The sequence below is a fragment of the Sander lucioperca genome, chromosome 17 (assembly GCF_008315115.2).
Source record: "Sander lucioperca isolate FBNREF2018 chromosome 17, SLUC_FBN_1.2, whole genome shotgun sequence".
Classification (NCBI taxonomy): Eukaryota; Metazoa; Chordata; class Actinopteri; order Perciformes; family Percidae; genus Sander; species Sander lucioperca.
In genome coordinates this window covers 3,539,205-3,561,895 of record NC_050189.1, presented here as the reverse complement: position 1 = coordinate 3,561,895, position 22,691 = coordinate 3,539,205, and the positions used below count along the sequence as shown (strand labels likewise).

General features: G+C 39.4%; 1 protein-coding gene across 3 annotated transcripts in view; it reads right to left on the bottom strand.

The window, feature by feature from the left end:
- zmp:0000000660 (arf-GAP with Rho-GAP domain, ANK repeat and PH domain-containing protein 2) overlaps positions 1–22,691 on the bottom strand; it is a 127,818-nt gene that overhangs the window by 29,960 nt on the left and 75,167 nt on the right. For all 3 annotated transcript variants that reach the window (XM_031289899.2, XM_031289900.2, XM_035994020.1), the window contains 8 exons: positions 15,614–15,758; positions 10,905–11,007; positions 10,066–10,264; positions 4,586–4,649; positions 3,879–4,042; positions 2,979–3,191; positions 2,537–2,642; positions 189–336 (listed from right to left, as the gene is read on the bottom strand). In XM_031289899.2, coding sequence (XP_031145759.1) covers positions 189–336; positions 2,537–2,642; positions 2,979–3,191; positions 3,879–4,042; positions 4,586–4,649; positions 10,066–10,264; positions 10,905–11,007; positions 15,614–15,758 — 1,142 coding nt within the window. The remainder of the gene's footprint in view (positions 1–188; positions 337–2,536; positions 2,643–2,978; positions 3,192–3,878; positions 4,043–4,585; positions 4,650–10,065; positions 10,265–10,904; positions 11,008–15,613; positions 15,759–22,691) is intronic.

Here is a 22,691-nt window from a genome sequence, read left to right as displayed (position 1 = left end):
TTTGTTTAACTGTCTGTTTTTACAAATTATGTTATGAGTGTTTATGCAATAAAAATCAGATGTTATCTAACTTAGAGGTGGAAGACCACGCTCAGCTCAGCCCTTTGTCACCCTCCTCATCGTCTCTCAATCAGTTCCTCACCACTATCATATGTCAAAAAATAAATAAATAAAACATTTTGACTCACATTGAAGAGTGTAATGTAGTTGCTGATGAGGTCACGGATGACGTTAGTTTCCTGTGGGGTTTGTCCCCGAGTCTGGAACAAGCAGGAGGAGAAGACAGAGGCAAGGTTTTCGCTCGGCATGTGGTTGAGGTGGGAACACTGCTGAATCCTGAATCACAGAAAGAAATGTGGTTAGAATAACCAAAATGTAACTGCACACACACGCGCACACACACACACACACACACACACACACACACACACACACACACACACACACACACACACATCAGCACAAACAGTTTCTATCTCTAGCTCAATAACTCTCTCAATCTCTCATGCCCACACATACTGTACACTCAGACACAAACACAAAGGGAATTTAGTTAGTTAGGCCTCAGTCCAAATTCAGCAAAGGGCCAATTAAGTCTTCTCCAAACAATCTACATCATTAACATAATGCAGCTAAACCATGACTATCCACTGCAGGTTTCTGAGGGTGCAATGGGTAATGTGAGCATCAGTGAATGAGACATCAAGACAGAGTGTTTGTATCAAATAGCAACTCGAGGTAGGAAACAGGTTTGTGGTGCTGGGCAGCTGCAGGACAGGATCCAATTTGTGATTCTAGCTTTAGCCTCTTGGGCTCTGCACCTCGTATGTATTGCTGACACTGGATTACAAACACACAATTGTATTTTGTAATTTATTACTGGAAATTTCTGCACATTAAGTTGACTGGTCACAATACCCAAATGTGAAAAGTCTGAAAAATCATCAACATTGTATGTAAACAACTGCCTGAGAATAAACTTCAAATATATGATTTTCCAAAAAAAAAAGAAAAAAATGATCTAATAGCTTGTTTTGCCATAGGCCTCAACTGTGTGTTTACTAATTGCCTGAGTTTTTAATAATAAGCCACTCAATCTGTCTTACTTGCAAAACGCCAACAAATGATACAAACAATATTGGATTGATTCAACAATTTCAACCCAAGGAGGCTGTTGCTTCAGTGACAAAAACAAGCAGTCTTTTCCATTTTAGCTTGTAATTTGAAGGACCTACCACCATATGCACACCACAATGGCACAGTATCCCTGACTAAATCAGAGATCTGACTATAAAGTATGTGACTTGATTGGTCAGAAGAGAACACAGAGGAGAGAGTGGATCATTAGCAGAGCAGAAGGGACAACAGGCTAATCAGCAGGTGACAAATAGCAACCTCTGAGCTAGTCAGAGTGCAGGACCTTTGAGTCTCCACACTTGTTACGTCTGTGATGCAGTGTGGCATCTGTAGAGCTACACCTGTTCTATCAACCTGAGCTCAACCCAAAACATAATGAAGACGAGAGCTATCTAACAATTCTGTTGCTATTCTAATGAGTTATAATGCATCATTTGACAAAAGTACTTATGGTTATTTTTTTTTCAATTCCACTTAAGAGCCGTCAATCATCACATTCATCCAAATAGCAAACGGAGGGATAACATTAGTCATGTGTGGGACCTTATCCAAATCATCAAATGGATGTACCAGTGGTGAAATAAGTACTCAGATCATTTACTTAAGTGAAAGTACCAGTACAACAATGTATAAATACTTAATTACAAGTAAAAGTACTGCATTTAAAATCAACAAAATGTAAAGTATTAAAGTAAAAGTACTGGTTCTGCAGTGAAATGTCCCCTGTGACTAATATATTATAAAATATGTCATATTATTAGCTTGTTATGCTGTTTTTAATGCTGGTTGAGGTGGAGAACCTTGTACTACTTTTTTCACAAGATAAATCTGAGAGGTTGTGAGATAATTAAAGGGGGGAGCAAGAAGAAAAAAGTTCTGATACACAAATCTGTTTTGTTTTTACTATAATTTGTGTTTTTCGGGTGAAATGTTGGATAGATCTACATCTTAGGGTCTCGAAAAGTTAATTCAATGAAACCATCTGAGAAGTTTAAGGGGGAAATACATCTTTTTGGTGGAAATGCCAAAGACTAAGAAACCTGAAAGACGGCTTTGACTAGACACTGATATTAACAGGTCAACCACTGGTTAAATTTTGAACAGTGTGTTGCATTTTATAACCTTATCATATGATTTTTTTTTTTTATATAAAATCTTAATCTGAAAAGTAACCAGTAACTGTAGCTGTTACATGTAGTGGAGTAAAAAGTTTTGACTGAACTGCAGTGTTAAATGTTGTTTTGGCATCTTTATGTCTTGAAGTTGACCACATGCGTTTCTCCTTCAGGATAATAAACTTCGTTCTCACAGCGACCTCAACCTTGAAATAGCCTCACTAGTACAAAGCTTTAAATGTGTCAGCAGTTTGAAGCATGTGTGAGCTTGTGTGTGTGTATACCTGTAGAGATGTTGTAGCACAGCATCAAGGGTTGACCTGTTTATCTTTGGCAAAGTCTCGATGAAAGTAGAGTACTTCTTTACTCTCTGCCTCTCGTCCTTCTCATCTACAAAACCACACAGATTAGAACTACTGTAAAAATACCAAATATAACAAACTAAAAACTGACACGACTATACCACAAATAAAGGAAATGAGAGTCATACTGTATGTTTTCAATTATTGAAGCAAATTTGAACATTTTATATTTTCTGTTATGATGCAATCATGTCTCTAGTGTCCAATGTCTTTGAATATTGTACTGCTACGAAGCATGAAACACAGAGCGTATAACTAGAATATAACCATTCCCCACATCTCGTTAAACACCGGCATATTTTTGCGTTTTATTATGTCACTCCAGCAAACTTGTGTTCCCACACCCACCAGACGCCTCACATACCCAGAGCTGACACCCAGTATGGATAAAGCTCCTTGGTCAGTAGTGCATCCTCTGCTTGAGATAAGAAGCTCTTCAGGGTGTCTGTCACATCCTCCAGCTGCTGCTCCTTCTCCCTGAGCTTCACATTACGGGCGTCCCGGGTGAACTCCTCCAGGAGCAGGGCCACTCGACCAGGGTCCCCCGGCCTCTGGTAGACCCCCTCCTGGCACAAACCTGGTTACATAGTCAAAAACATGGGTGAATAGATGGACGATCAACTCATTACTCTTGATGTTTGTGCCGTAAAGTCACTGTCTGATGTGCCGTGTCTGCAACAGCAAATAGTAATGCATAGATTTCTGTATAACTAAATACAATTATAGGGCAATAACTAACCTTATGGATGCTAAGTTGTGGGATGTAATAACGTTACATAAGCACATTTGAATCTAAATTGCAGGTGGAATAAAATTGTCGCAGCAAGGTATATTAACCTTCTGTACCACTTTACAGTTTCAGTCAGAGATTACTTTTATGCCAATCCCTCATTACATTGCATGCCACTTATAATGCTTCTTTATAAGTACCCTTTTTGCATTTAGTATGCATTGATTTCTTACATATATATAAATGGTGTGTGTTTATATTTTGCAAATAACTTTGGATTCCGCAGTAACAGTGCAGTGAAAAGTTGGACTACATTTTCTACTTAAAAAAATATACATATGGTGAAAAGAGAGACGATGGGATAATGTCACAACATGATGCTAGACAGTAGAAGCATGAACTTGTCATTACGACACAGCATACTGGATGAATCAGGTCCTCAAGGGGAAATCATAATAATAGTCATGCAGAAATGTTTTTTTGTTTGTTTTTTTTTTACTTTTCTTCTCTCCCTGTAAGTATAATGTTACTCACCATATTGGGTGACAAAAGCAATGCAACTGTCGACTGTAATAGGGACACCATTTTTAGTCAGCTGTTGGTCACTGAGCGCCTTGCCATCTGTGCCAGCAGCCAGTGTGATGGCAGAGTGCCACAGTGCAAAGTCCATCTTGTTGAAGCCATGGATGTAAACTGTTCTAATAAAGAGAGAGATAAAAAAAAAAATGTCATTTTTTTAAGTACACAATGATATATTTTCCAGTAACAATATGGTGTTTCATACTGTATTTCAAGATGTTAAAGTTGTTTATGTATTTGATAAAAGCCCTGACAAATCATTAAATATACAACCAACAAGATAAAAGGAATCCAAAATTGCTCCTGCAGAAGACATATATAAAACAGCCACTGGTTTCCCACGAGGTTTCATCAAAAACACACAAACGAAGAGCAATTAACGGAGTATGCACAAAGTCTCATTAGATTACTCTAAAAGGAAGACTAAAACTGTTGGCTTGTGTTACGTGCCACTTCACCTTCTCTGTAACTGAAGCAGGCAGTCTAGCGAGACTTTGATTACCGCGGATGGTTACAGTAGGTAAAGTGCATTCGGACTAACAAGACAAAGGCAAAATCAAAGCTTACAGTGTTGAATAATGCATCATGTTATTGTATTGCAAATACGTTGCCAATTAGCACACCTTTTTTTTTTTTTTTTTTTTTTCCAAAGACTGACATACCTTCCTCCCTCCACCATCAGCAGGACTTGGATCTTGTCCTCACCCTCCGTATGTGTGGAGACAGCTGGGGGGAAAAGGGCAACAAGTTGTAGAAAATGCAGCCTCCAAAACTGTGTACATTCAGAGAGCAACACGTTCTTGGCTAATGTGTTTAGGTCTGACATTTGCAGTTGTTCAATCTCCATCAAAAGCATGAGCGCTTAGAAGCTTTCGCCATGAAACTTGAAAATACATTCATTACCTGTCACTAAAAGGTCTCCGTTCTCTTAAGTATTCATTTATTTTTTTAAGTCAATCACTGCAAATAATACACTACACAATATGTCTAGACATATCTGACTAGTCTTTTCAAATGTGCAGACATATAGTGGAAAGAAAAGTGAGGGAACTGCTGTACGGTAGCAGAATGGCAAATGCATCCAATTGGAGGTAATAGCATTTTTCTTGTTATGATGGGAAACCTGGGTATATTTTTTGTGTCACTGACATACTGAAGGTAGGCCTAATTTAAACAAACGGGAGAAGTGGGGCATAAATACCAGTGTCAATGAACATCAAGCTTTACATAAAGTTCGAAATGCACACAAATAAGATTGCACTGAGGGTAATATTTAACACACCACAAGAAAAAAAAGAAAGAAAAAAAAAAACCAGTTCCTGCCATTCTTTATCTGTACAATCTTTTAAAATAACAGTGCAAGGATACCAAAAAACTAGGCTTAGGGACTCAAAAGCTCTGTTATAATCACTTCTGTGGGTTCAAGCAGCTGTTCGGATCATGGCCACAATCACACACACATACACACACACACACACACACACACACACACACACACACACACACACACACACACACACACACACACACACACACAACAGATAAAGTACCAACAAAAAGAAAGATATGAGGTTCTGCAGTTGAGTCACAAATCTCTAAGCAACAACATCTGGCACTTTCTTCTTACTCAAGTTGTCACTAGTTGTGCTCAAATAAGAAACTAGCAAAAAGGGAACATTTTTCTTTACCCGAATAAAGTGCTGTCGAGTGGCTCTTTTTGGAGGGTTATTTATTGGATTTAGAAAAAGATTTTTCGGGAAACACACTTATTCTTTTTCCTGCCAAGAGTTCGAAGAGAACACTGGCTAACTCTTATTCTGTATGGTAAATATGAAGCAACCACCAACAACCAGTTAGCCTAGCTCTAACCATAACGTGTTGTTTTCACACTTCTGTTTTTGTCCAGAGTAAACAAACAAGATAGAATGAATTAGTTAGCTCTAGAGCTTTTACTTTTGGACAGAGCCAGGCTAGCTGTTTACCAGTGTTTGCAGTCTTTGTTCTAAACTAAGATAACTTGCTGCTAGCTACGTAAAATCCTGTTTGTTTAATCCAGACAAAAACAAAAAGTGTAAAAATGACACACTGTAGTTTAAGCTAAGCTAACTGGCTGCTGGCATTAGCTTCATACTCACCAAACAGACATCAGAGTGGCATTGACCTTTTCAACTCTCAGCAAGAATGCAAATAAGCAAATTTCCCAAAATGTTAAACTATTGTTTTGACCTTAGAATTGCCTGATTCTAGAAAACTCTGGACTCCGTGAACTTGGGTTAACCTACACATTTACCAAAGTTGAATTATTGGAAGTAGCAATCTCATAAAAATGTATCTATGGACAGTATTTTCTATACCTTAAATGGTTTTACAATCATCACATCACAAATAAGAGCAACTAGTTGTTTCTATTTCCTCCACCAAATATCACAATCTCTGCATCTGCTTCTTTAGTAAACACACTGATCGACTATCGGCCCTGACAGGAAACTTAATTTAATTTAATAAGAGAGGATTGGTGAAATATAACTGTTATTTTGGCTAACAAGTCCTTTGTACTGTATGTTGAGTGAAACAACAGAAACAATTAATCCCCAAAAGTCTCTCTTAACAAATAATTTGCCTTTTGTTTTCTTTGGCAGATTTTCAAGGGCACAGTATTTCATTCTGATCCAAACAACAAGAGAAGAAAGCAGAGAACTTCATAGATTGATGTTGACTTGAGAGAGGTTTATTAACAGTGTTATCAGGTAAATGCAAAACACTTGCCATTGTTGTCTGAACAAACGCACAGCAATCCTCTTATCCATTTTACAGCTCAGTGGGACATTTTTTATTACTTAATATGTTTGTGTGATAAAGGAACTAAGTCTGCAGCCTTGTTCGCTCCGTAATTTGTACTGGTTGTCCTATAAGAGATTCACATGTTTTTTTCCCCCCTTCAAAATCAGGGGGATTTAGGGTGCTGGTAAACATTTCCAATGGGCGCATTAAGTATTGTATCATAGTATTACAAGCCCTGTTGCCCATCTTTGCAGAAACCTATCTATAATAAGATAATATTGCCTAGTTGCTTCATGCAAACTCCCATACTATATACAGCATACGCCATAATATGTACTAAATGTCAAAAATGTACTCAATGTGCTTGTGTGAATTACGCAAATGTTAACATAATTTTAGTTTGTTTGTTTACAAAAAAGAACTCCACGAGGCACCTTTAAGTGTTTCTACTGTATATGGTTTGAGAACATTGTCTTACTACTTAAGTTTTCGCAGGACAGCGACATTTCTCACTATGTCTTGCAGTCCTTGTTAACCAGATAATATGTGAGCACAGCTAAGTTACATTCCTCGTAAAAGTGGATGTTGTGACACAGCTAATATAATAGCTTCCCAAGTATCTACATTCCCTAAAAGGTCAGCAATAGAGAAATGTCTGTGTTTGTTTTTTTGCTGTACTTTGTGAGCAATCCAATGATCGTGACAGTTCCATTGAAATCAATTTATTTTGCTCTGAGACTTCACAGAGCCCGTACTGAACTGAGCATGATTGACCTCTTGCATTATTATATACATAAAAAACCCATTACACATTTTTTTTTAAACAAATTTCTGGTTAACACATTTATCTCAGCTCTGCTCATGTAAACTGTGGCAACCAGTTCCTGGTTAAATAGCTTCAGTGGAGCTTTTAATACGCAATAAATTTGGTTTTAAAATCTCACGGCCTAAAATGACCATATCTGTATATGGTTGAATAGCGTCAGTGGTCAATTGCTGAGATTTCTGGCTTTTATTAAAATTCCCTGTCACTATTTTTGATATACTGTGTAATTTCCAAAAACGTAACAGTCCGACTTAACGGACTGGTTAACGACTTAATGATGTCAGAGGATGTATAGAAGCAACCAGTGTTAGAAGACATTTAAGCTACTCGCACTATTACACATTTCTGTTTGATCTTTGCTCTAACTGGCTAGTGTAGTCTCATTAAAATTATCCTTTGAGGGGGACTGAAGAAGAAGGAGAAGATGCCACAGACGTGTATATGAGAATAAATTCTGTTAATATGAGGGCAGTAAAGGTCAATAATGTGATGCGACATCAAGTTTCAGGCAAAGTATGATTAAGATTTCCTCTGCCCACTAACATTGATTTTGCCAATATCTCCACATAACTGGCAAACGCCACTTATTTTAAGGATAGTCCGTGGAGAGAAGCTGCCATTCACGGGGGAAGGCTCAGAAGGTCACACATACTTTGGCAGATTGATCGATTACGCAAGTGTGATGCGAAACAGAAGGAGGGGAGGATCAATGGATCTTTTTAATCCATTTACATCTTGACGTCAATCAAATCGCACAAAGTGCAGCACCCTTTTCTCATCTCGGGCGGGATAAAGAACTGCAGCCGTGTTCATTTTTATTCCTAGCTTTCTCAAACCATAATTGTAACAGCCGAGGAGCCGTTAGCGCCAGAAGGGACTGTGTTTTGTCAGGGGGATGGTAGGTTCTGGATCGTTTGAAAGGATCCCTTTAGGAATCACAGTCTGTGACATGGGATTAACTGTTATTTTCTCTGCAGTGACACCGCCACATGAAAGATGCCCCTGCGTAGCAGTGAGGGATTTAATAAATACACTTTTCAATTAAAATCACTACATGTTTCCAACATGCAGCTCTTCAAACTACATAAGGAGTTATTTGCAAGTGTGATGCAGCCTGTTCCTGTTTTTGTTTTATACTTCAGGCTGGCAGAGTTATGATCATTTTCTAAATCTTTTCTCAAAACCTACTAAAGGGTTTTCATACTGGAGGTACAGTGAAAGCTCCAATCTTTTGCTTTTATTTATTTCATCCTTAATTGCCTTGTCCGTCATTTATTCTCTGTTTGTCTCAACCCTATGACTGGGACACTTTAGCTCATCGTTCCAATTACTTCATTGATCTTTGTCAATTGTTTAGTATTCATTTGTCTTGGCTATGAATCACTTTGTAACTTTGTGTTCGAAAATGCTATATAAATAAATAAAATAATAAAAATCCTATCTCCAAAAAACAAGAGTGCACTACCTCAAAATGACTTCTTGGGGGCTCAGCTGTGTACTTGACAGAGGATTGATCTTTTTGTGATGTCTTGTGTCAAGATGTCTGCCGCACAAATAACTAGAACCAAAGTATAAATTAGGGGTAAATGACAGATACAGTTGGATAATCATTAACCTGTCACAGTGCACAAATCAGCCTTCCCATCCAGAACTTTCTGAAATTAACAGTTTGCAGACAAGATAAGCACATTAACTTTAAACTCACTTAGTGCCATTTTCTGAGTGGATTTCCCTTAAGGCAATGGCTAAATAGATTTTTTATTTTTTTTTTATCCATTGCTCTGCTCAATCATCTAAAAATGAAGATAGGCATCAGCACAAGACTGCAGTCCAGCATATCTAGTAGCCAGTGTGTCCACACTGAGGTTCATTTAAAGGTATAATTAGTTTAAAGATATATAGCAAGCATAGCTAACATGTTCAGAGCTGTTAGTGATGATTCATGTTCATTTGGAAAACTTCATACTGAGTAATTGCTAATACCCAATTCTGATCAGACTAATATTTTTCTACCTTTTGTGAGTACACACATTAACGGTAACCGTAATGAATGTTTCAACTCCTTTCAAGTAGCCTTAGTTATGTAACCATTACCTTGACCGGCAACAGTTTTGATTATTTTGAATTTTTTCACATAAAATGATAGATTAAAACTTCCATGCAGTGCTTTTGACCTCGAGTAGCATTATGGAGCTGTTTTTCTAGAAGGGGGTCCCCATTTAGTTTTTTTTTTTTTGTGTATCTGCACGAGGACGCACATGTGCACCAGGGAAGAAGAAGACCGCTAGCTAGTTAACGTGGATGTAAACAATGCAGGATTTAACGGTCAAAAATGTACTCAATGTGCTTGTGTGAATTACGCAAATGTTAATATAATTTTTGTTTGTTTGTTTACAAAAAAGAACTCCACGAGGCACCTTTAAGTGTTTCTACTGTATATGGTTTGAGAACATTGTCTTACTACTTAAGTTTTCGCAGGGCAGCGACATTTCTCACACATGAGATGCAAATAATGCAAACAAGCAGCATGCTTACTGAGCTCCTGTAGCTGTTTGAGTTGAAGAACTTCCCCCTCCCCATCCTCCTCTCCTGAGCTAAAGTGCAGGGCAGAGCCTCCCAGCAGAAACCAGCCCACCCTCCAGTGGTACAGGTCATGGCCTTCTTTGTAGTGCAGTCTGCCAATCAGCTCGCCGTCTTTCTGCACCAGTCCCTCGACTTTAGATGGGATGAAGCACTGTGAGTCACACAAAGAGATGGAACAGGGTCGGGAATAAGAAATTTCAGGTTTAACAGCTTGAAACTTCTTACTGTGGCGTGTCACCTCAAAACAAAGTGCAACACAACTGGGGCAGCCTTCTTCCTGTAGGGATAGACCTTTGCTCTGTTTCTGGTCCCTGGTTGAATTATTTTCCATGTACATTCCCCTTCCTCCTGATCGGCTCTGGCTGGCCGTTGGTTAGGTGATTTAAATTGAAATACGGAGGTGTGGAAGGCCTATGGTACAGATGGAGAGACATTTGGACTAATGTAGCTAGACCTCCCACTATCTTTGACTGGGTTGCCTGGGATTGAAGAAATAAAAAGGGGAATAGGGGACATAATTATGTAGGGTGTTATTACAAGATCCTGTCAGCATGTGGGGGAAGAGATAGTAGACCACTTGTCTTATTGAAAGAAGCACAGGCAGCATGGGGCTCACTGAGGATAATGTGTATGTTGCAAAGTAGCAGAGTAAATGTTAAAGTATGGATGTGCTGTACTTCTGCAGCACATTCACAGTTTCTTCTTTGTAACTTTTAGTGAAAAACAACCTTAAAACAGGAGGCAATGGAAATAAGTGTGTTTGTGTGTGTGTAATATGCAAAGTGTGTCACCTTTGTTAGCGCCTGGATCCAGTCATGCTGTGTTTCCTGTGTTTCAGCACCGACAATCAGTACTCGCTCCGTCTGCAGGTAGAGCTCCACGGTAAACACAGCCCTGCCAAAGACACAAGGCTCACTATCAGATATCTGGAATGGAAAGTGTCCTCACAAATGCATGCATGCAGGAAACAAGCACCCACATCTATGCACATTTGCACACCTATGGAACACACAGTGTGAAAATACAGTATGCTGGTTAGTCCTGTTTACATGCTCACCATTATAAAGTAAATGATATGAATGAATGAATGAATTAATTAATTAATTAATGTGTGAATACACATTACCTCTTTTTATTGTTATACAGTAGCTTTGCTACAGCATGCTATTATGTAATGTAAACTGTCATGAATGTGTTTTTATACAATGTGTCAGTCAGTAAGTAAGGAACATTCACTCCCTTGGGTTGTGAACAAGAAAATCTAGGTGCAAATTAGGTCATATACACACCAGCTATATAATCCTTAAAAAAAAAAAAAAAGCATGCATGCACTTCCACACTCATTCATCCACACACTTGCAGGCAAAACTGTTGCTGTCGGAAGCAAAAAAGCAGCTATTAATCTTTCTTGGTCTTTCTCCTCCTTTCGTCAGCCGCCTCTCTCTCTCTCTCTCTCTCTCTCTCTCTCTCTCTCTCTCTCTCTCTCTCTCTCAGTGTGAAGGTACAGAGGTCAGAGTATCACTATCTTAATGGTTTGAACACACTGCCAAGCGGTGGCCCCTATTCCATTGGTACGCTACAGCGAGGGAGACTCTAAATGCTACAGCGATGGGTGTTTAAGGTGGTGTGTCAGGGGGGTCACGGCAGTGCTGAGAGCCTCTCTTCTGAAGCGTTTCAGGGGAACAGGCGAGACAGGGGTGTTTGTGTGCCCTTGCGTGACCCCTCCCCACCCTATTATTCGTATTCTTCTTCTTCCCTTTCTTTCTTTCTTTCTTTCTTTCTTTCTTCCTTCCTTCCTCTCTCATCCCTCCCCGCATGTGTGCGGGCGCTTGTTAGAGGAGGTCCCAGAGGGAGAGCGAGGGATGGAGTGGTAGAGGGGTACGGCGAAGTGCTGGGCAAATGGTATCGTAAAGACAAAAGGAGAAGACAGAGGGAAAAGAGATGAACACTGCATTATGTGCATTCCAGAAAGAGAGAGTGGCTGGGGAAAGGGAAGAAAGAGGGAGATCGAGCTAGAAACAAAGAGAGAGAGACACAGAGAGAGACACAGAGAGAGAGAGACAGGGCGAGAGAGAGAGAGAGAGAGAGAGAGAGAGAGAGAGAGAGAGAGAGAGAGAGAGAGAGAGAGAGAGGTGCTGAAACAATAACGTGCGACTTATGGCCATCATCACACAGGACACATTTTTGTACTGTACGTGTCTGCAACTGTAAGTGGTTTGTGTCTCTGAACATTATTATCTCTTGTAAGATATGCTATACATCTTTTAAATACTTGTTATTCCTCTTCTTTCCTATATCTTGTTTATTTTATCCACATTTACACAGGAAATGGTGCACTACAATAACCTGCTTACTGTAAAATTAGCATTTACATGAAAATGGTCAATTATGAGGTTTCTCCCTTACCTTAAATATATATATACACACACACACACACACACACACACACACACACACACACACAACCGGTCAAAAGTTTGGGGTCACTTAGAAATTTTCATTCCACTCCATTGTAGACAGAATACCAGCTGAGATCAGTTGCATTGTTTTTTTTTTAACCAGGGCAGCAGTTTTCAGATTACATTATGTGCTTACATAATTGCAAAAGTGTTCTCCAATGTTTTCTTCGTTAGCCTTTTAAAATGATCAGATTAGTAAACAGAATGTGCCTTTGGAACATTGGATGAATGGTTGCTGATAATGGGCAATGTAGATATTGCATTAAAGATCAGCCACTTCTTTCTACAACAGTCGAAATGTAATAATGTAAAAAAAAAAAAAAAAAACATATGTATATATATATATATATATATATATATATATATATATATATATATATATATATATATAATTATATATCTAATTTTTTGGGACTGAACATTTGTACTGTATTCTAAGATTTGATAACTTTATTACTTCCGAGAGGAGAAACTAGTTTGGTCGCCCATGTACAGTGACAAAGAAGGAGAGACACAAGTGAGACAGGTCACAGCAGCCAACATCTGAAAAGACAAAGTGCCACAACAACAACAGTAACACTAACACACGATCTATTACATATCCCAAAAGTACATTACTGTAACTCAGGAGCACCTTTAGTCACTAAATGTTAATTCATGTAAAGTCAAGAATTTATCATTTATTAAATAAAAAGGCAGATCATTAGTGATGCAGCTAAATACAAGAGCAATAAAATAGGCAATGCACATAAAATGAAACATAACTTACTTTTCAGCTACAGATTTTAGGCTAGACTACAGGCCTTATTTTAATTTACTTTGTAGTCAGACTAAGTATTGATCTTGTATCCAATACAACCTCACTGGATTTGATATCGGCTAAAGCAAAGGCAAATTACAGTACACATTATCATGTGCTAATTTGAATGTGGTACACTAAAAAAGTACTTTCTGCTGTTGAGTGAAGTTTGACAGAGCTTACACATACTGTTCCTAGAGGAGGAATCTGCTGCACAAGGTATCTATATGTATTTCTGTAGCCTTTTATTTTCTCCTTAAGGCTTTCGCATGCTCTGAGGAAGTCTTAATTCCCCAGCCCTCATATATCGAACCCATCTTGCTGGCAAAGTTAGCACCTGAGCCCTTCTAAAAGTATTTTAAAATCTCTGCTATATTTATTGTTGTGTGAGAGAAGAAGACAGCGAGAAAGAAAAAGAAATGTGTGTGGAAAAAAAGAAGCCAAAAAGACGAAATATGAAAACAGGAAAATAGAAGAAAGGCTTGATTGCAAGGTTTGGAGTTGAATTTGAAGGTCAAAATTGACTTAGAAATATTCTTGTCAAGACGGGGGGGGGGTGTGAGTCCTGTGAAAACCTCAACTTATCACCAGCCAACATACTCCTTTGCATTAATACCATAGGAGTGGGTTTGTAATATTCATACAACTTTAGCAGACGAATGTGTCGGGGCCACGCTATAATTCACGATGTCCTCTGCCACGGTGAAATTACCCAAATGTTGTGCTTAATGGAAGCGACACCTACAGCCTCCTGTAGCGTGGCGATAGGCTGCTGGTGGGAGTGTGTCATCTGCATATGTTAATATTCATGAGCAGCAGACAGTCAAGAGGTGAGGCGTCCCCGCTCGCTCTGCGCGCAGGCATGCTGGGAACGCTGGAAGTTGCAGAAGTGAGAGAGAGTGAGGCAAAGTTTAATCTATTGAAACGTACAGCCATTATGACCGTTAGCAACAGAGAAATAATAGCTTTTCAGGGGGCAATGCCATGACCTGTAACTGGGATGTATGCGCTAAGCTAAAAATGGCACATGTCACTGTTGCTTTGTAGCGTCTGTGCACACACAATATCATCATTGTAACCTGTCATGACTGTTTGTTTGTGTCCAGCTCATTAGACAGGTCATAGTTTTAGCTGGCCAGATGTGTTTCTAATGGCTCTATACATAACATTTACAAATAAAAGCACTGTTTCCTCTTCATAACATCTGCTGCTGTCATGAAGGACCTGGCTTATGCTTTAATCAAAAGCCATTTTCAGACTATTCGCTCGGGAACTGAAGCACACACACACACACACACACACACACACACACACACACACCACACACACACACACACACACACACACAATGGGAGAGGGTGAGCAGAAAAGGATCGAGACATCTGTTTAGTCTTAGTGTCTTTGTAACACTTCCAGAAAAAATAAAGAAAAGTTTGTTGTCAGAGCAACTTTTTAACTAAATCATAATCGGAGAAGCGATAGGGGAGGTGGCACGGTAAAGTGAACGGAGGGAGGGCAGTTAAAGCTGCGCCCTTCGCCTGCATCTCCGCCAAAGTAAACAGGAAATATAGCACTCATAAAGCCGTGATAGGTTCTGTTAAATTGAATAATGCTCAAGTTAAGATTATGCTAATGAGACATATGACGAGGTGGAGAAACTAGGCAGAAGCCTGTGTTTATGTGTCTGTTTATGTTAGTATATGGATTACAGTATATTGTAATTTAGCCAAATAAAAGAAAATAAATCATATGAAAGGCGTTTGTGTATGTATGACGTGTGTGTCCTCAAAGCAGGTTGAACAATCACATATAAATTATGATTTATTGGCATTTTAAAATGGGTCTCATTGTAAATGGGTATGTGTATGCGTGTGTGTATTAGAGCAAAATTGAATGTTGAGTGTAAATGAAAGCCCGCCTGCACTGCTGTTAAGTATGAATTACATGTAAATGATCACTTAATGCACAGGATTTAGATCAATATTAAATATTATATACTAATATTAACACTCCAACAACCATATTTGGGTGATTTTCAAGGTTTGACTTCAATTGTGGAAATCTATCCTAAACCATTTAATCTTTTAAATGTTTAAGTGAAGAAAATACTAGTACTCAAATTCAAATCAAGTTTTTCTGATCCTGCCTCAAAAGTTGACAGTAGATTTTTGGAGGTAAATGTTTTCACGAGACAGCAGCAATATGTACATACAGTAGTGTGTTAGTATGTGTGTGTTCATACCCTGCTCCAGTCATCATTGCTGTGTTGCTGACAGCCAGGCTAACCACCTCGGCGACGTCCACCCTGCCAATTGCCGATGGGCTTCGCTCGCTCTCGTAGTAACTCAGGAAGCCGCCCTCCAATGTACACCAACGACGTGCCATGTCTGAAATATACACACAATCATGTAAGCACAAAAATATACAGACAAATGTAAGATAGACCACATACAGAATTTACACATTTTGTATTACGTACTTCAAGTTCTAAAGCTAATCCTACCAGGTTATTTGAGGACAGTCTCTACTGTCATGAGTAAACATTTAATTATTATATGACTTCAATGTATCCCATACCTGCCAACATTTGGTTATAAAAATCTGGGAGATTTGTGCAGGGGTGGGGGGGGGGGCGCACCATCGCGCCTGTTCTGTGCAATGGTGTCGCTGTGTTTTAATGTGCTGGGTAATGTCATTTTAAATCAATACGACAGACCTTACAAAAAGCGTGGAGGTTGTCGATATAACTAGGTAAGATGCATGTAAATTGTTGCGCACTGTTGAAATGTACAGCTATATTTCGATTTCTTTGCGGGAACACATCCTTCACCTACTATTCTTATCGGCTCGCTTTCGGGTCTGAACTTTCCGCGAAGCTTGCGCAACTGAGTTATAGGTTGCCAGGTTGAGGCGACAAACGGGTTGAAAATTGTATATGGTGTGTGGATTGTGTGAATAGGATGTGTTTCATACAAGATCTGGCAACTGGTCAACATTAGACAAACATTTTGGTCCGATTATTTATAAAGGAGTTTGGGCCATGCACATTACGGGAGTTTCCCGGGAGAAATAAACCGGCAGGGGTCCGGGAGATAGGCCTAAAAGTATGATGTATCCTTTAAACCTTAAATCTTCTTAATATTAAATGCAGATCTTAAAGCAAGACTATGGAACTTTACTGAACAGTAGCCCCTGTGGCCACAAGTGGTGTTACAGTATAATGGCACATTACATTTCTTAATTAATAAAAAAAATTCAGTCACTTTGAAGACATTATTAGGCAACCTAAATTAGAGCAAGTGGAAAGGGACCACAACCAGGAAGCAACAAACTTGACTTCTGTTTTTTGTTGTTGTTGCGATAAAGCCATTAAAATGTTCTATGGCTTACTAATATAGGGAAACACATGGTAGGACAAATAGGGAAGGGTCATAAATACAGCACACTGCCTCAGTAATGCCAGTTAGACAGCAGTATCTACCTAAAGTTTGCTAATATTATCCATCAAAGGCTACTTGTCATACCAGAACAAGTAAGGCTGTAGCAGCAAAAACACATAGTGTACTGAATTGAGCAAAAGTGCATTGTAATGCAATAGAGGAATATGTCTATCTTTTCTTGTAAAAGCCACATAATTACCCTTTAAGCATCACGTAGTTAAGTTTTCTTCTTCTTAACGGTGCATTGAAATTAAAAACCAAAGCCAAACCAGGCAAACGTAAAAAGATCACACCACCTGAAGGCCAGGGTTTCAAGCGAACATTCTTCCAGAATCAACATCAAAGATACAACGCTAGAGAAAAAAGAACATCCATACTGTAATCAGTAAAAGTACAGTCTAAAGAAACATCTCACTGTTGAAGACCAGAAGATTAACTTTGTTTCAACTTCATGATGCCAATTAGATGACTTATGTGAGAAGACCCACTTTCCCCTGTCCATTAGAGGACAACTAAGTCAAGCTTATTGTAAACTGTATGTAAGGCCACACACACACACACACACACACACACACACACACACACACACACACACACACACAGAATTAAAAGAGTTAAGAGACTAAGGACCGAGCAGATTTCAATCAACAAACATGATCTCAGTGGAAAAGCTGGAAAACACACAATATTGTCTTTCATGACTGTCTGACTGTGCGATTTACATAGCCAATGAGCATGAAGTTCATGAAAACATACCTAATTTTGGATTTTCAAAGTCACCGTGCCATCTGCTTTTGTGTTCCAGAACACACAGACACACACACACAGCCCCCCCCCTGCACCCCCTGTCGCTTGCGACTCCAAAGTTTCCACTGCATTCATCTCATGAATATGCTAATTGTGCATTCCTCTGCCAACTGTGTGTGATGTTTCTGAAGGAACAGATATAGTTCCAATAAAAAAAGGAAGTGTCTACAACTGGCTGTTAAAAGAAAAAGGATGTGATAAGCATAGGAAAGGAGGATGTCAGTTTCACCCTATTCACCCTTGCACTGCCTCTCTGTATGGCTCTCTCTGACTTTTTCTCTGTCTTTTCTGTCAAAAAAACAACAACAATCTGGACACAAACAGCTTTTAACTCTGCAAAATGACTAATATATTGTTGCCTACTGTGGCATTTAGAAAAAAACTGTTCTTCTGACCCCACTTTGCAGCTGAAGAATCATCTTTATCCGAGACCAACCGTGCATGTAGCAGTTTTGTATGTGTGGGAGAGAGAGAGAGAGAGAGAGAGAGAGAGAGCGAGAGAGAGAGAGAGAGAGAGAGAGAGAGAGAGAGAGAGAGAGAGAGAGAGAGAGACAGACAGACTCTGGTATTTAAAGTCATTTCCAATCCAATCTATCTGACAGGACACACTGTTGTCTTGGTGATGGGAAAGATCGTAATGCACTTCACTTCCGTTCCAAATGTGTCCCTGGATTGCCTACGTTTTTGAGAAAATGTCATGTCCATCATTTCCCACCAGGGGATAGTTAAGTCTTATTTTGAGTAATATTTTCCTGTAATTTTGCCTTCCTTCCCTTTGTCCTTCCTATAATAGGGTAATAACTGAGTAGTTTAATTTGTACCATCTGAAACACTCACACAATCATCTTGTTAAGAGGCACACTTGATTTCCTCACTGAAGTCAACTGCTATCATAAGCTGCTAGAAAACTGTAATCCCATTGATTTTCTAGGCATTTAGCTTTATAATAGTTCTTGTGGTTGCAGAGGTTTGTGTGGACTGATGTAATGGCAAGTCTAACAGGTATCTAGATATCATCTAGGTGTCTAGAGTAATGGTTCCCAAACTAGGGCTACAAGATAAATCTAAAGGGTCACAAGATGATTATTGCAACAGAAAAGTAGAAAAAAAAAATTTCTGCTACAATTATTTTAAATATGTTCCATTAATCTCTGCTTTCTTTAGCCAAGCTAGCAGCATGGCTGTACGGATGGCAAAGTCGGTCAGTCGGTTGCTGGGTCCACCACTGAAATAGCTCAACAACTATCAGAATGATTGCAATAAAATTTAGCACAGATATCTACGGTGTCCAAAGGATAAATCCTAATGACTTTGATGATCCCCCTGACTTTTCATCTAGCGCCACCAGCAGGTCAACTTCTTGACTCATCCAGTAAAATATCTCAACATCTACAAGCTGGATTGTCAAAATGTTGGTACAGCCATTCATTTCTCCCAGAAGATAAATCCTAATAACTTTTGTGATCCCCTGACTTCCTCTAGCGCCACCAGCAAGTTGACATATGTGGTTTTGAGCTGACAACTGCTGGATTTATTACCATGCAATCTAGTGCTGACATTAATGTTTTTTGTGAACTTCTGTGATTGCTTGACTTTTCATCTAGCACCATCATTTGGTAAAAATTTCAATTTGTCCAATACTTTGATTATCTATTTAACAGTTTGGTTGTCTTTACAAAGGGACTCTCATCCTCACAAAGCTGCAAGCCATACAAGTTGAAAACAGGTTGGAAACCACTGCCTCAGACCAGTAGTTCCTAAACCTGGGGCGCTAAGGTAAAAATCTGATAGGAACCAAAGATGATTAACAATATAGGAAGTACAAAAAAAACCAAATTTCTGCTCTCTTTTTCATTGTAAATTACTGGATAACTCGATAAATATGAATAATAATACAAAATATTTTAAAACTAGAATTACTGCCTTGCGGTTGTTTGCCTCCGCCAACCAGTCAAGTTGCAGTTTACATCAATGTATAGTGTAGTAGTAGTAGTGAAGACTCTGACGGGATTAATAAAAAGCATTAAGTGTATTTTATGGCAAAACATGGATGCGTCACACACTGTCAACCCGGCAGCACAGAAGATCTATACAATCACCGCAGTTTTAAGATCAGTGTCACCAATTCAGTATCTGACCAAATGTGAAATATGGTCACAATCTCCCCTTCTGTTCCTGAGTCATGCCCTTGAATAATGGCCAGAAAAGCACTTTTGGTTAACCTTTGACCTGTTGGGTATAAAATGTTATTTATTTCTCATTTTAAATTATTAAACATTTGTGTTAAATGTTGTCATAATTAGGGTATGAATACTTGAGTTATGGCAAGAAAATGTGTTACATAGAGTCACAGTAACCTCGACCACCAAAATCTAATCAGTTCATCCGTGTGTCCAAGAGGAAGTTTGTGAAAAATTTGAAGAAATTCCCTCAAGTCGTTCCTGACGTTCTGTTCCATACTTTCATGAGAATAGACGGTAGGATGGAAGGACGGACAACCCGAAAACATAATGCCTCCGGCCTCTGCTGTCGGCGGCGCAGAGGCATAACAATCCCTCTCAGACTTAACTAGTGACAAGCAGTGGGAATCCAGTGACAAGGGGTGGCAGAAGACAATCATTACTTTGTCTCGATTGTCCTAAAACATCAGGAATATTAATACATCTCTTCTTCCTGTTGGCACATGTGGTAGGCTATACACATCCTGTCTCCTTGAACTTTTTCGGACAAGGGGGATAAGGGGGAAAAAAAAAACATTTTTAATTTCCTCTCAACCCCAAGGAGAAAGAAACTAAAAATCCCACTGTGAATCCAGGACGCAAATTGCTACGGGACCCTGGGTCCAGACAGTGAATGGGCTCACAACTCGACCAACCCGTTTCTGAAGAATTATCCTAATAATAGGCAGCACAGCCACAAGAACAGATGCCCACATCAGACTGAGGACACAGAAGGTTGGGAAAGGAGAGGGATTAAAGGGGGGCCAAAAGGTGTTGAGAGACTACAAATGTTTGACAAATGTTATTTCAGATACAGTTTCCCTTTTGGGTTTGCATTGTAAATGAATATGAGGGATTTGGTAGACTGAGGAGAAGACAGAAGAGGCTATGATGACAGAAATTAGCCATTTTCATGGAGGCCTGAAGGTAAGAGAATATCTCAAACCAGGCAGGAAGATGCACCCATATGTAGTATAGAACACTTAACCGGTGAGGCTGTCATTTCAGTTCCATAATGACTACAGTGTAAATGTGGAATAGCTGCAATGAGCTTTACTCGGTTGAATGTAACTATGTTGAGATGTGTGGCACAATTTATTTTCTAACACAGCAGTGAATGCCTTTGGATCCCTTCAAGATATTCCACCAGGAAACTGGCTTTATCAAAAACCTGCACATCACCGAATCGCACGCATCTTTCTTCCTTCTTTGTTTGTGGTGCAGCATTTCCTTAGCGGGTGGGATACTACTAGCTTCTACACAAGCACCCGTGCAATGGGGGGAACAATAGTGCTTGATTTACAATCAAGCAGCTGCGTCCATTGCCAGCTGTTCCCCACACTCAGCAATGGCCCCTCGGCCCAGCCGTTCTCCGCGGGAGTCCGCAACCAGCCGCCAGAGACAGCGCTAGCGGAAGCCAACCGTGGTATATGCCTCCACCAGCTAAATTGGGCCAATTAGCTTGTACGCCAGGAGTGCTCCCTGCATAGCATTTTCCAGAGGAAATGTGGAATCTCTCTTTTTTTGCATTTTTTTCACCTCCTCTCTCACTTCGACAATTTGTAAAAATCGCTTAATACTCCAAGTATGCAAGATGAGCAGGTTGATTAGTCTAATCACGTCATCAATGTGGCAATTAAACTGTCATTTTGTTCCTTGATTGAATTGCCCAGGTTACAGAATCACATATTTACTATAAAAGTTTTGACTCTGTCTCCAGCTTTATTCTTAACTGCACTGCTTTACCCAATGTCCCTCTAAACTTTTTATCGACATGGCACAGGCACCCATTTCAGTATGCATCGAAAAAGCAGGCTGTGCCCCTTTCCACTGAATCACCCTTTTTCCTCCCTCGCTCTCCCACCTCTCCCCCTTCGCCAATCTTTTGCCTATCTCGCCATCAGACTAAAATATCTGTGATGGAGACATCTGCTGGACAGCTTGTCAGGGGGGCTGGAAATGGAAATCGAGAAACTGAAGGGATCTGAACAATCTGTCTGTGCCAGAATTACAGCCCACTTCATTACAGGGAGGAATGGACAGATATGGCATAAGATAAAGAGAGAGAAAAAAACCCTATCTGCAATGTATTTCTGGCAGAAGCAACAGCAACTAGTCACTCATTTAGGCAAGCAGAGGCACAGTAATATGAGCACTCCAAAAGCATATTAGATAAAGACAAATTGTTTATACAGGCTTTGTGTACTCCTCGTAAAATATAAAACAGAATAACATTAATGTGACTGCTTATAAACTCCACTTCCATCATTTAACATCCTTTGACAACTATTTATTTTGGCATAAACTATAAAGAATATTTGGTTTATTATCAAAAAACTGACTCCAGCTTTGTAGATGCAAGTAATTGAATGTTCATATGGGCTCAGATTTGTGTCCTCAATAAAACTGTTAACATAATTCTACTTCTCTCAATTCTCTCCACATCACCTCCTCCCTCTTCTCTCTCTGGCAGTTGTGAGTTACTGTTGCAGGCAAAAACAGAGCGCAACTGATGAGGAAAAGACAAAACTAATCAGAAATTAGAGGTGCCATTTCCCTGCTGCCACTCACCATTTCAGACAGTAACTGCCTACTGTCTTTCTTTTCCTCCCAAGACTCGCATGAGCGTACAGACACACAGATGCACGCAAAGCATGTCCATACTCTTTAATGTGAAAGTAGCACTACCCGTTTAGGGGGAGACTTAATTTACGCTAGAATCAACTGCGTGAAGCTGATATGAAGCGGAGCTCAACTGAACTGCAAACAGCTAATAAAGTGGTGCCACAGTGGAAAATAAACCTGTTCAAGCTTGATTTCAACACAAATAAAACAAGGAATACTGTTTTTCTAA